Below are 15,601 nucleotides of genomic sequence, written 5' to 3' on the forward strand. Positions count from 1 at the left end.
CCACTTGACTGTTGATAGGTGGGGCTGGTTTCCCTCCCTGTTGGTTGTTTGGCCTGAGACAACCCAACACTGGAGCCTACCTGGGCTCTTTGGTGGGGCTAATGACAGACTCTGGGAGGGCTCATGCCAAGGAGTACTTCCCAGAACTTCTGCTGCCAGTGTCCTTGTCCCCACAGTGAGCCACAACCCCACCCCCTCGCCTCTGCAAGAGACCCTCCAACAGTAGCAGGTAGGTCTGGTTCAGTCTCCCCTGGGGTCACTGCTCCTTCCCCTGGGTCCCAATGTGCACACTACTTTGTGTGTGCCCTCCAAGAGTGGAGTCTCTGTTTCCCCCAGTCTTGTCGAAGTCCTGCAATCAATTCCCACTAGGCTTCAAAGTCTGATTCTCTAGGAATTCCTACTCCCGTTGCCAGACCCCCAGGTTGGGAAGCCTGACGTGGGGCTCAGAACCTTCACTCGAGTGGGTGGACTTCTGTGGTATAAGTGTTCTCCAGTCTGTGAGTCACCCACCCAGCAGTTACGGGATTTGATTTTACTGTGATTGCACTCCTCCTACTGTCTCATTGTGGCTTCTCCTTTGTCTTTGGATGTGGGGTATCTTTTTTGGTTAGTTCCAGTGTCTTCCTGTCTATGATTGTCCAGCAGCTAGCTGTAATTCTGGTGTTTTTACAAGAGGGAGTGAGAGCACGTCCTTCTACTCTGCCATCTTGGTTCCTCCAGCCCTGCCTTATTCTTATATACACTTTGTTTTTCAGAGTTCCTGGGAATTGAGAAGCTTCCCAAACATTTATGTTCCCAAGCCCATGGCTATTCCTCTGCCCCTCTCAGTTTACAAAAATAACAACATTTATTATGTTCTTGCTGTGTACCAAACAGTAAGTACTTTATGTGCATTTTCTTTTAATCCTCACAGCAATCTCATTTTTATCCCCATTTTATAGCTGAGGAATTTTTAAAATTTTATTTATTTATTTATTTATTTAATTCTTGGCTGTATTGGGTCTTCGTTGTGGCATGCGGGCTTCTCTCTAGTTGTGGCGTCTGGGTTTTTTCTCTCTAGTTGTGGTGCGCGTGCTCCAGGACACGTGGGCTCTGTAGTTTGCGGCACACAGTCTCTCCAGTTGAGGCGCACAGGCTCAGTAGTTGCGGCGCGTGGGCTTAGTTGCCTCGTGGCATGTGGGCTCTTAGTTCCCTGACCAGGATTAATCCCGCGTCCCCTGCATTGGAAGGCGGATTCTTTACATTGGACCACCAGGGAAATCCCTATAGCTGAGGAATCCGAAGCTCAGTGTTGCCTAAAGTGACACAGCCAATAGGGGGCAGAGCTGGTATGCAAACCAGGTTGAGTGCTCCCAGAGCCTATCAAGATGTAGTGTTCAAGGAAAGAGAGGTGAAGCATGAAATAGCCTCTTCAGTTAAAAAACAAACAAACAAACAAAGAAAAAACAACTCCCAAGTAGAATTCAGATTGGTCTACATAGATTCAACTTCCTGCCTGCCACTCCTGGATTCTAGCTTCCATCTTCTAGGAGAGGACAGATTTTCAACCTGTCTCCCTGCTGCAACACTGGACTGGAACCCAGAACAAATAAATGGCTTTTACTTATCACTGAAATTCCTTTGGAGAAGTGATGTCATCTAAATGGCAACACAGGAGACTCAGTCTCTATCCCCCTACCAAAGATCAGCAATTAGATCGTGATCTGCAAACTAATACAGCTCTGGGAGAGCTCCAGAGTCCACGTGAGAAACTTTAGCAAGACAGTGGAACAAAAACCTGAGAAGAACCTCACAAGAAGAAAGAAAGCTTCGTTTTACCTACATCAACCCATCCTTCAAGCCAACACTGCTCAGTGCCAAGAGGGGACATCCCACCTAGAAAGAAGTCTTCTTTCTAGGAAAGGAAGAGCAGGGTGAACCACTAGCTTCCTCAGTCTTTTGGGGGCACTGCAAAAAGGTCCTGCTTCAGTTTTACTACACTCAGACTGGCAAAGTGGAAAAATCAGAGACGGTTAGGAACAGGGAAGAAAAGTAGGGGGTACCAGTATCAGCCATGCAGCAGAAGTGATCATGGTTCATAGTGACCTACAGTGCAGACAATCCCAGCAAATTTCACCACTGAAGAAACAAATGGCCAGCACAGCTGCCATGTTCGCCCTGTAGATTTCACCAGCTTTTGCCTCACATATATTCACATTTGATGATGCCAACTGCCTGAGTCTCCTCTCCCCCACTGGAGCCCAGGAACTGCACAGGCAGCCAGCTCAGGTCTCTGAGGCTGCACAGGTGCAAGATGCCAGCCAAGTGGCTGACCCTTACCACTGTGCATGTGCTTGGGACAAGCCCCTCCAGCTGTGCACTGCACACGAGTGGCCTGATGCCCATCATCAGCCTCTCTGCAGTGTGCATGCCTAGAGGGAGACTATGCAGCCACAGAAGGGTGTGCTAACAGCCAGGGCCCTGGTAGTTGTCAATGAGCCCATACTTGGCCCTGGCCTTTCTGCCGTCCTTGGGCCCCATCACTATGTGTGTGTCTGCAACTGACCCCTGACACTATGTAGGCACCTAAAGCTGGCCACTGCAGACAAGTGTGTGCACACCACTGGCTCTGGGCATCACCATTGCCTGCCAAGGTGCCTAGCTACTAGATCTGGAGGATCCAGGTCTAGCTACTAGACTGAGGAGGACCCCAACAGCCTTTGCAGCCACTGTGACCCCCCCCACAGTGTTCACCAAGGACCACACAGTTGTTGATGCTTTTGAACCCCTGAGTCAAAGAGACAACACACACCTCCAGACCCAGTGCTGTCACATGCCCCCACAGTTGGTGCCCTGCACCACTAGACCCAGGGTCACAGCATGACCCAGTGTGCCTCACCCACAGATAAAAAAGACTTCCTTTACTGAAGTCGAACTATAAAGTCTGGAAGAGGGGACTGCTTCTACAAATGCACAGACACCTATGCAAGGCAACAGGGATCAAGAGTCATGGAAACAACTCCACAAAGGAATACAGTAAACCTCCAGTAACTGGCCCCAAAGAAATGGAGATCCAGGAATTGCCCAACAAAGTATTCAATATAATTGTCTTACAGATGCCCAGAGAGCTACAAGAGAACATAAACAAATAATTTAGTGATATCAGGAAAACAATACCAGAATAAAATGAGAAGTTCAACAAAGAGATAGAAAACATAAAAAGGAACCAAACAAAAATTTTGTCGCTAAAGAATAAAATGACTGAAAATTGAACAGAGAGCTTCAACAGCAGACTTGACCAAAAAGAAGAGTCAATGAGCTAGAAGACAGATCAATTGAAATTATCCAATCAGAGGAGCAAAAATTAAAAAATGTGAAGGAATGAAGAAAGGTATCTATACTTAATACCGACAAAACAGACTTTAAACCAAAAATGGTAACAAGAGACAAAAGGGTCATTATATAATAATAAAGGAGTCAATCCATAAAGAAGATATAACAATCATAAATATATATGCAGCCAGCATCAGAGCAATGAAATATATTAAGCAAAACTAACAGATCTAAAGGGAGAGATAGACAATAACACAATAATAGTAGGGGAATTCAATACTTCTTTTTCAACAACGGATAGATTGAAAAACAGACAGAAAAACAACAAGGAGATGTTGGACTTGAACAAAACTTTAGACCCAAAGAACCTAACAGACATAAATAGAACATTCCATCCAACAGCAGGAGAATATACATTCTTCTCAAGTGCACCTGGAACATTCTTCAGCTTAGATCATATAAAAGGTCACTAAACAAGTCTTAGGAAATTTAAGATGACTGAAACAGAATTGAGAGCCAAGAAATAAACCCTTGCCTATACAGTCAACTAATATTTGACAAGGGAGTCGAGAATACTAAATGAGGGAAAGGATAGTGTCTTCAATATATGGTGTTGGGAAAACTGGATAACCACATGGAGTAAAATGAAATTGGACTCCTATCTTAGACCACTCACAAAAATTAACTAAAAATGGGCTAAAGACTTAAACATGGAAACAAAACCCATAAAAGTCCTAGGAGAACACATAGGGAAAAAGTTCCTTGATGTTGATCTTGGCAACAATTTTTCAGCTATGACACTGAAAGCAACAAAAGCAAAAATAACAAGTGAGACTATGTCAAACTGAAAAGGTTTTGCATAGCAAAAACACCATCAACAAAATGAAAAGGCAACCATCAGAATGGGAGAAGACATTTGCAAATCATATATCTGATAGGGGATTAATATTCAAAATATATGAAGAACTCATACAACTCAAGAGTAATAAAATAAACAACCCAATTAAAAATGGGCAGAGGTTCTGAATAGACATTTTTTTCAAAGAAGACACACAAATGGTCAACAGGTACATGAAAATGTGTTTGACATCACTAATAGTCAGGGAAATGCATATCAATACTACAATGAGATGTCACAGTTAAAATGGCTGCCATCAAAAAGACAAGACGTAAGTGTTGGTGAAGATGTGGAGAAAAGGGAAACCTGTGCACTCTTGATGGGAATGTAAATTTGTGCAGCAACTATGGAAAACATGTATGGAGATTTGTCAATAAATAAAAAATAGAACTACCATATCATCCAGCAATCCCACTTCTGGGTATATATCAAAAAGAAATGAAAACTGTATCTTGAGTTTCTGTATAACACTGGAATGATCATGAACTGTATCATGTTCATTCAGTATTATTCACACTAGTCAAGATATGGAAACAACCTAAGTGTCTGTCAATGGGTGAATGGATAAAGATGTGGTACAAATACACAATGGAATGTTATTCAGCCATGAGAAAGAAGGAACTCCTACAATTTGGGACAACCTGGATGAACCTTGAAGGTGTGACGCTTAGTGAAATAATTCAGATAGAGAAAGACAAACACTGTATGATCTCACTTTATGTGGAATCTAAAAAAACAGAACTCATAGAAACAGAGTAGAGTGGTGGCTACCAGGGGCTGGGGATTTATGGAAATGGGGAGATGTTGGTCAAAGAGTACAGACTTCTAGTTATAGGATGAACCAGTTCTGGGGATCTAATGTACAACATGATGATTATAGTTAATAATAGCATATTATATACCTGAAAGTTGCTAAGAGAGTAGATCTTAAGTGTTCTTACCACAAAAGATATGGTAATAATTATATGAGGTGATTTAGATATTAGCTCATTATAGTGGTGGTAGTCATGTTACAACATATAAGTGTATCAAATCAACAAGTTGTACTCCTTAAACTTACACGTTATATGTCAATCATATCTCAATAAAACTGAAAAAAATATGATGTGTCTTTGGGTAAGTCATTTGTCTTCTCTGAATCTCCGTTTCTTCATCTAGAAAATTTAAAGAGTTATTTTTATTATTATTATGGACATTTACATAGCGCTTGCCAGGCACAGTTTCTACCCACTCTCTATATATTAATCCATCTAATCCTTAAAATAACCCTTTGGGGGGTAGATACTATTATTATTCTCATTTTATAGAAGAACTGAGGCATAAACAGAGGTTATATATAAATCATCTTAGGATATAGCTTGTGAATAGCAGAACAGGGATTGAACCCTGAGAGTCTAGTGATAACAATTCCTAGTCTGCTCACCTTATGAAGCTCCTTCCTTTTTTTCACCATTCATCCTTCACTTACTCTTACCCACCTCAGAGGGCTGTTGTGATATTAAATGTGTTATTTTATGTAAAGCACTCCAACTGTGCATGGTATGTACTAGCTGCTCTGGAAGGGTCTGCTTTTATCATTCGGGTTGTTGCTGGGGTGAACCCAGTGCCCGCCCTGTGGCTAGCCAAGCCAGGGTGGACCCTGAGGAGGTCAGTTCCAATCTTGAGAGTACAACACAGTCCCTGGGGCAATAAGCAAGGCCAAGACCTAGGCCCTGAGGAGGGTCCAGGCAGAAGTGGTCTGTGTGCTGTGGACCTAGAGAGGAATATCATTGAGTCATCAGGAATCAAATGAAGGCTTCTCAGAGTAGACAGATGATATGTCAGATAAAAACAATACCAGCAAACCCTCACCTGGAGCTTAGTATACGCCAGGCCCCTTGGGTGCTTTATATATGTTAACACATTTATTCCTCACAGACGGTATCATCACCATCCCCATTTTAGGTGAGGAAACTGAGGCATAGAGGGGTTAGGAAACTTGCCTAGGTCACAGAGCCCATGCAAGGGCACAGAGAAATTTCATTGGTTCATACACCCACCACCATCACAACTCTGCCAAATCTGTGCACTGCTTGTATTAATATTTACTTAATATTTAAATTAACTCACTTTTGACTAAATAAATGTAAAACAAACTTTATCTCACTGCAGTCTTTGGAAAATCAGTATGGTTAGAAAACGTATACCATGAAAATAAACTATTATTAAATCCTCTCTAGATTCAACTACCTAACGGCTTTGAATTTAAGACCTATTCTGTTAAAGGAGAGATTTAGTAAGTCTTGAGAAGAATTAAAGATATACTAACACCAAACTGGGACTTTCTCATTGGTGTAATCAGAAGAATTTAAAGAGAAGTAAAAAGGGAATAACATTCTCACCATGTGAGAGAAACTGATTTAGGAACGTATCTCTGTATCTCCTGAAATCTCACTTAGGGAAACTGTGACAATAGGTAAGAGCACACACAGACTAAGAAGACAGATTTCCCCACTTCAGAGCTTACTGGATTATCCTGTCCTGGGCACATAATTCCTCTAAACCTCTGTTTCCTCACTGGTAAAATAGTAGCTATAGGGATCTTGATTATAAATGAAAGAATGAAGGTAAAGCACAAAATCTAATACATAGTAAACAATTAATAAACATAAGCCACCACCATCATCATCATTATTAAGCTTTGCACATAAGTCTCTGGACTTTTAAAAATGCTTTTAAGGTTTTAGTTAGATAACGATAATAATCATTATAGTAAACACATAGCAATTACTACATATTAAGTTCTGCTCTGGGTTTTCTATGTATACCCAACCATATTTTACATATATGGTTGGGTATATATATAAACGTTTGCACACATGTTAAGGACTATTATTATCCCTATTTAAACTATTGTGATAACTTATTCTTATCCCTAGGTGCCCATAAATGAGGTTTTTGCCCTAACGGACGCAAAATCGACCCATGGGACATTCCTGGGGGCCTCCATTGCCCCATTTCTTGGGGCAGATCCCTGAACTCAGGCCGCTAGACACCCGGGGTTAACACATGAGGCCGCACGCCCTCCTACCTGCCCGGCCTCGCACCGCCTCTGACTCTGCGGCGCTCCAGGCTCGCCCCGCCCTGCGTGGGGGCGGGGCTCCTCTTCTGCCGGCGCGCTGACGTCATAGGTCCCGCGCCTTCGGCGCCTCTTCGCGCCTGCGCTGCAGGTGGTTGGTCGTTCCTGTGACCGCCTTGGCTTTTGGAGTTGCCGTCGCCATGTTGTCGGTCGCCATTCGCTCGGGCCCGTTTGCGCCCGTCCTGTCGGCTACGTCCCGCGGCGTGGCGGGCGCGCTGCGGCCCCTGGTGCAGGCCGCGGTGCCCGCCACTTCGGAGTCGCCAGTACTGGATGTGATGCGGCCCTTTCTGTGCCGGGAGTCGCTGAGTGGCCAGGCCGCGGCCCGGCCTTTGGTCGCCTCCGTGGGCCTCAATGGTGAGCCGGGCTGAGGGCAACGACCGGGGGTTGAGGGGTCCCTCTTTTCTTGCTCCCTCCAGCCCTGGACCCAGGGAGCAGCCGAGAAGGGCGGGGGGTCTGCTGGAAGATGGAGCGGAGCCCTGTTTGTGGATGGGGTTGCCTGCCGGGCTGGGTCGACCTTGGGCAGGCCTCTGTACCTCCCCGGACCTCGGTGTCCTCACCTGTGCGGGGGCTCTGCTCCGTTGGGCGGTCTCAGGTGACCTCCATCTCTGACATTCTGGGCCTCTGTGGTTGTGTATAGGCTTCCCAACCACAGGCTAAATTCTCCTTCGTCGGTTAAGTTCAAGAACTGTGGAGCCCGACTGCTTCTAGCAAAGTCTGACAAGAGATTTTGCTGCTTACGGGTCGTTTGCCTTTGGGGAAATTCCTAAACGTGTTCCCTCACCAGTGAAATGGATTAATGATTATACCAATTTCGTAGGTTATATCGTAAGGTTCAGATGGAAAAATTATACGTTAAGCCATTAACACATTCTGGGGGCACTTTATAAATTCTCAAAAAATAGGAATTGCTTTTAATATTTGAAAAGTTGTCCCGCTCGCTACCTTCCATCCTTTAGTGTCCTTCCCTGTCGCCACCGCAGATCCGAAGAAAAAGAAACGAGCCGCAAGGTCGTTTATAGTGTAGACTACACTGCAGAGTATCAGCAGTGTTTTCAGGGACTGGGCCAAAGGGTTTTCACACCGTGAGGAATTTCATCCTCAAGAAGAGCAACCGGCAGAGGTTGATGATACTCCCATTTTACAGATGAGAAAACAGACTATAAGAGGTGAAGTGACTTGCACAAGGATACACGTTGTGTACGTGATAGTGCGTGGATTTGAAAGGCTGATTTAGCCATAAGCTCTCACCAGGAGTGTGTTTTACACCCTCTGTCAGAAGAGCCTAGTTTATCTTTGGTGCCTTGTTTTCTGTTTTTCTTTTTATGCTCCGTTTGGAGATCCTGAATTGGCAACTTGTGATCCAAGTGCCTGAGGTCTGCCCAACTTGCATAGTTTTAAAAAACAGACTCTTTCTGGCGTCTCTGGAAATGTTGAAAGTTGGCAGCACTGGGCTCTAGTTCCATGTCTAGTGTGCTGTGCATTGGCTGCACCCTTAGTCGGAGCAAGTGCTTTTCCAGTTCATCACAGCCCTCATCAGATCTACTTGATTCATTGTGCTACCTGCCTGGCCTCATTGACAAGTTGTATTGGTGACCTTTGCCCTACACCAAGTTGCCCCCACCCTCTTTATTCTGCCTTCATTCACCCTTTTCTCTTTACTTTAAATAGTCCTCCCACTCAGTTTTCCACATTTCCAAGTCTTACCCATCCTTTCAATCTCAACTCAGGATCAGGTCAATAAAATTTTACATTTGCTTATTCCTTTACGTTTTATAGCACATAACACTTTCCACTCTGTATTGCATTTATTGGTGATTCCTCTGACCTTGAGCTTCAATATGTAGAGAATATCTCCTTTATTTTTCTATCTTCCACAACCTCAGGTTTTGCATTTTGGTGCAGAGTATTTGTGAATGAATAAAGTGGCAGTTTTTTTTGGCAGGCACCAGTGGGGTTTAGAGAAATTGCCCAAGCCAGTTCTTTGGACCTTGAGGTGAGAAACACTAAGGGAGGAGAAAATTTCAGTAACAAAGGTGAAAAGTATCTTGGAATTTGTCAAATAGCTAAAGAGTTTCTTCTGAAAATCAGGGGCTTACCTGACTTCTCCAAGAAGTGGTAAAGTAGAAACATAAGGCAAACCTCTTTTCTGTAATCATGCCTTCAGCTTGAAGCTTAAATTCATATTAAAATCTCCTGTATAGATGCTTTGTGGAAAGATGGTTAGTAGAGGATGTGGGAAGGGGTGGTTGGGTCAGGAGAAGATCCCTGAGTTGGGACACATTAGAGCTCACCTTAAACAAAACAAAACAAACTAGAAAACTCTGTTTTGTTATAATGCCTTAAGTTTTCTCCATTTCTAGATGATGTTTCTATAAGTATCTGATTTTATTTTAGTTTAGAGCTAAATCTAGCTAGCATTTTTGCTACTAAGTCACACCTAATACAATTCATATAAATTATTTAGAGAATGATTTTTGCAATATAGCAGTTTATGTTCTTGATGGTGGAGCTCAGTATAAAGTGTAACCTACTAGATAGAATGGGAGTAGACAACTGGATTTCTTTTGCCACTAAATCTCTGGATGATAGTGACAAAGCCATTCTATTTAGTGTCCCTGTACATTTCCTTGTGTGGAAGGGTTGTAAATAGGGCTTTTAACGTAGAAATATGAACTTTGGTTTCTTCATCTTTTAAGTATGATACACATCTTTCCTGTGTAATCCCAGATAGTGCTAAGGGAAAGTAATTCATACTTAAGTAGGGTAGTATGTGATATGTCACTTTGCCATAGTTGTGAATCTCAAGTAGTCACTACTTGTGTCCTGGTCCCCTACAGAAAATGTTGAGTGAGTTAGAAAAGTACATAAAGTGCTTTTGATAGGTTTCACCATTGTCTGTGAATACTTATGGCTTCCATAAAATTACTGACCTTGAAAACCGTGTGAAATGTCTTATTGTAATGTTTGACTGCTCAAGGAAGTATGTTGGGATGAGACAGCCTAGTAGGTCAAGTAGAATTGCAACTTACATGAAAATGCATTTTAAAAGTGCATATTTCTTTTGGAAACATTTTCTAAAAGTAAGGAATTTTTAGTGTCCCCTTTTCTAAAAAGGAAACCTGTAGCAGATTTCTTTAAATGAGTATAGAGTTTATAAAGAGATTTACTTCCTGAAACATACTTAAAAGTGATACTGTAAGTTAATTTTTTGTCAGACATTTAAAAATGGTATGGGACAGAAGGACATACCTGTTTTTTCAAAAAATAAATTGCTTGCATCCAGAATACTGCATAAACAGTAATGATTTGTTTATTTAATATTCATTTGATGTAAACATCTGGCCTTTTTATGGCCTGCAGTGGTAGTGTCCCAGTTGAGAGATCCTCAGCAGTAAAAAAAGAAAGATAATGCCCCTACTCTTATAGATGTTATTGCGCTTCACTGAAGAGCCGGATACATGAAAAATTTGCTCTTTTTTTAATATTAAATTGAAATAATTGGTTCTTTTGGAGATTTCATTTGATTTTGATAGCTACGTATCCTGATAAGGATATCCTTTTCTGCGCATTGGTGGTTTTACTTGAATTTATACCCCAAAATCTAGAATAGAAATCTCTGTTTTCTGCAACTAAAGTTATACTGTTTATGGAATGTTTATTATCTTATAATTAGTGTTTTATGAATTTTTAGCAGTTCTTTCAGAGAGCAGGTAGATAGGAAAATAAAGTTAGACATTTGGTTTAATAAGATGATCACACATCAATTTAATGAGTGTACTAGATGAGTTTTAGGGTCTCTTCTAATCCAGAAAATATGAGTGATATTTATGTCTTAGATTGAATTTTTGGGGACTTAAAATATTGCTGTTTACGGTGCTATTTAACTTCTTTAACTTGATGCACTGAATTGTTATGAATTCTGAATCTCAGTGTTCAATCAGGAGGAACACAATTATACCTATTATCTAATGATTTCATACCAGTATGATAGGTAGTGGTTGACTTCATTTTGTTTTCAGTATTTTATATGCTGGCATTGCCAACTTGACCATTTCTGAGACCAATGAGTGCCATATTTCACATTTTTATAATTTGATTTTTGCTTGTGAATCCATAAAGGTCCATTTCCTGATGTATGCCCCTTTCAGAGTCCTTATCTAATTGTGTTTTTTAACCTTCTGTTTATCTTGCAGTCCCTGCTTCTGTTCGTTATTCCCATACGGACATCAAAGTGCCTGACTTCTCTGACTATCGTCGTGCTGAAGTGTTAGATAGTACAAAGTCTTCAAAAGAGAGCAGTGAGGCTAGAAGAGGTTTCTCCTATTTGATAACTGCAACAACTACCGTGGGTGTTGCGTATGCTGCCAAGAATGTCATCTATCAGTTTGTTTCCAGCATGAGTGCTTCTGCTGATGTGTTGGCCATGTCGAAAATCGAAATCAAGTTATCTGATATTCCAGAGGGCAAGAACATGGCTTTCAAATGGAGAGGCAAACCCCTGTTTGTGCGCCATAGAACCAAGAAGGAAATTGACCAGGAATCTGCAGTTGAAGTGTCCCAGTTGAGGGACCCACAGCATGATTTAGAACGAGTAAAGAAACCTGAATGGGTTATCTTGATAGGTGTTTGCACTCATCTTGGTTGTGTACCCATTGCAAATGCAGGAGATTTTGGTGGTTATTACTGCCCTTGCCATGGGTCACACTATGATGCATCTGGCAGGATCAGGAAGGGGCCTGCACCTCTCAACCTAGAAGTTCCCTCATATGAGTTCACCAGTGATGATATAGTGATTGTTGGCTAGAGACCAGGACTCAAGTCATAGGCTTCTTTCAGTCTTCGTGTCACCTCAGAAGAGTTATTTGAAAACAAGCCTTCTGTACTTCGAATTAGTTGGTTTTAATTAGTTAAGAATTGCTAATGATGTGTTTGCAAACATGTGAAGTAAATTGAATTTAATGTTGAATACTTTCAAGCATTCACCTAATAAAGCCGCTGTTAAACATTGTTATGCTCAAAGACTTCAAAGGTGTATTGTCTTTGATAGTTGATTCTAATTAAAAATTACAGACCGGTGTACAAGATATTTGTGAAATCTATAATTCACTTTCATGTTTATTTACCTTCTTTGTGTTAGGGACAGATTCTACAGAGCTCATGGTTAGGATGAGGTAGAATTAGCTAGTTGTCTCCAAGACCTGGGAGATGTTTTTTGGCATTGGCAGAAACAATAGTATCCAAGTTTCCTTTATTTTGCACACCTGGCTATGTGTGTGGGATACCCCTCCAGTCCCCCCTGTGTGACGGGCCAAGAAATTTTATTCATCATTTATGGGAGTAACTTAGTAATTAGAATTCTTCAGTTTTAAGAGGCAGTGGCATGGGATATTATCTGAGGGAAACTTTCCAAAAGGGGAGTGCTCCTCTGTTACTTCCTTCATCTGGTGTGGGTATTCATGTCTCCCAAAGCTCCTGCATCCATCCTATCCAGAGGAAGAAAGGGGGTAGTGCATCTGAGATTTAATACTATCTTTGTGTGAAAATGATCCTGCTGGTTTTGTTTCTTTGATGATTACATTTTGAGGTGTTTCTTCCAGTTGGATTTGCAGTCGCCACTTTTCACTGTGAAGTGAGGGTGGGCATAGGGAGACATACCAGAATCGCCACCCTCTTCTCTCTGCCTTGTGCCTTCAGTTACACAGGTGAAACAAGACCAAGGTCTGATATTCTCCCTGGAAACTGGGAGTGGGCTTTACCCTTTGCTGAGAATCAGCCATCTTGATATATTTGTCTTGCCTTTTCCATTTGGAGGTGCATTAGTAATGTACTTCCCTGGGTCCACCTTGTGATCACATGTGCATTTGTAAAATAGCAAATGAGATTCAGTGATTGGGTCTTCCAAAGGGAACTGGCCTTCCAGGGTTCTAGTCCTTAAAATCAGTAGCTAAGTGTATCAAAAAAGAAAAATGTCAGAGTTTCCAGGCTTATGAGCAGATACTAATCTTTGGTTCATTTTTACCATTCGAGAAAGAAAATTAGCAGGTATGATAAATGGGGCACTTAATATTTTGTTCTAGGTCTCCATATAATGACATTTAGGTTCAAGTATTTAGGTACAAATATGAGAAGAAAATGCCAAACATTGGTAACTTACTACCTTTTGACATGTTCTCTTTTAAATGGAGGGCTTTTTGATCTTTTGTGCATATGTAGATTACCATGGAAATGTTTGTATTGTTTAAAAGTAGTGAAATTGTATCAGTATGTCTGAGCAATATATTTTGTAGTATTTAGTGTTAATATTTGGATCATCTCACATGAAGTTTTTTTTCCCCTGATTTTATCATGAGGCCAAGAGAAGTCGGTACATATTTGTTGGATATTTTGCTTGTTTATCGTTGTGGTGAAGATTCTGTTTTTCTAATATTCATGGGGAAAATCATACTATGCTTTTTTCTCTACTCATGCTACTTTTTAATGGTGCCAATTGCCCACAACTTATTGTTTAATACTACACCAATACATCTAGTAAAAGCTGCCGAATTTTGAGGCTCTTTTCTTTTTTAAAATGGCTCCAGGAGCTATTAATAACTTCTTCAGGATATACTAATATAGGAACTTTGCTGGCATATATTTTACATTCATAAAATTATTACTTGGAGGAATTTAGTTGGATGATAAAGTTTCAACTTTTAATTTGAAGGTGAATTAAACCTGGAGTAGAGACCTTGAGGCATTACATCAGTCCTTAGAACCAGCAAATCTGTGTGACTGTTTTGTCATCCTATGTCAACAAGTAATTTTGGTTTTTTGTACATAATTGAAGCTGCTGAGCTTCCAGTATATCCAGGAGTTAGTTGCTAGTTGTTAGTTTCGTGAGTTGGGAGCATTGTGTAGTGGAAGAAGTACTAGACAAGAATTTAGGATTTTCTGGCTTTGCCATTTCCTAAACATGGAAACATGGGCCTGTCACTTAATCTCCTTAGGACAGTTGTTCTCTTAGAGTCCTTCCAACTAAGATTTTATGAGCCCCTTAATCCTACTCCCGTAATAATAGGAATTGGTTTTCTTAGATAAGCATTTGTTGTGTTTGCAGTATTTGGTTTTATGATAAAGAGATCCAAACTCAGAGGTAGCATTATTGTAATCAACAGAGCCATCGTTTCATAACAATAGTGTTCAACCAGGGGCAGCACTGCTGCTCTGTGGGGCATTTGTGGCCATCATTTGATTGTCACAATGATTGGAGGGTGCTTTTGGTATTGGGGGTGTTTGTGGGGTGGGGGAACAGGAATGCAATATGTTCAGTTGAGGGAGCACAGGTCCACACACTGAAAAAAAATTGTGCTGCCAAAATTGTCAACAGCACCATTTTTCTGTAGAGAAATAACATATTTCCTCCCACCCTGAAATGATACCTCAATAGTTAATATTTTCATATTTGAAATGCCAAAACACTACTGCATTAGAGGCTACGTGGCAGTGGAGGACACGAATAGGAAGTTTGCTGATCCCTAGGTGCATCATAGGTGTTCTGTGCTGGAACTGCTGTATTTGGTGGACTGCTTATGTCTTTCATGATATTTTGACTGATGATACACTGTTAAATCCCAGAATCCCATTTAGTTTTTAAAAGAAGGCTTTGTTCCACAAGTGCCTGGACAAGTAAAATTACTTGATACTACTTTGCTAAATGGGAAGATAGAGCAGCCCTATGATAGCTTTTTGATTATTTTGCTGAAACAAAATCCTAGATATTAGGGAGAAATGACTTAAGAAAATTGAAGGAAACCTGACCAGTTGGCACCCTGACATGAGATCATTAACATACACTTCTTTATACTGGGAATTGGGACAGTCTTGAGATCCATGCCTTATGCTCTTAAAAAAGTGATCATAGGAAAGAGTATTTTTTTAAATGTTCTTTGTTAGAGATAACACCAAATTTACTATGGTCTTTCTGAGCATACCTTTGGAAAATCTATCTTTGACTCAGTCTGAGTCCTTATTTGATATCTATGGCTTGGGATCAAAATGTGCAATTAGTACTCTGATTTTTTCTAAACAATGGGAACATACTTAAACAGTATGTTCTGGATGTCAGAAATCATTCTTCATTCTCACAGTGCTGAAACTGTCATTTTCTGTATTTTCATGTCATTTGAATATCATTGCATTTTGTATATTAACCCAAAATAAATGTCCATGTTTTTCAGAATGATATCCTCGGCCCACTGTTCTAACACAGTCTCATCAGTATTTGCTAATGACTC

At 41.0% G+C, this 15,601-nt stretch overlaps 1 protein-coding gene across 1 annotated transcript; it reads left to right on the forward strand.

Moving 5' to 3' along the window:
• The first annotated feature begins 7,424 nt into the window (after positions 1 to 7,424).
• UQCRFS1 (ubiquinol-cytochrome c reductase, Rieske iron-sulfur polypeptide 1) lies at positions 7,425 to 12,347 on the forward strand. Its single transcript, XM_007124814.4, has 2 exons — positions 7,425 to 7,682; positions 11,522 to 12,347. The coding sequence occupies exons 1-2, from the start codon at positions 7,469 to 7,471 to the stop codon at positions 12,130 to 12,132; spliced, it is 825 nt and encodes a 274-aa protein (XP_007124876.1). The 5' UTR covers positions 7,425 to 7,468; the 3' UTR covers positions 12,133 to 12,347.
• Positions 12,348 to 15,601: the final 3,254 nt, after the last annotated feature.

The sequence above is a fragment of the Physeter macrocephalus genome, chromosome 17 (assembly GCF_002837175.3).
Source record: "Physeter macrocephalus isolate SW-GA chromosome 17, ASM283717v5, whole genome shotgun sequence".
NCBI classification, from domain to species: domain Eukaryota; kingdom Metazoa; phylum Chordata; class Mammalia; order Artiodactyla; family Physeteridae; genus Physeter; species Physeter macrocephalus.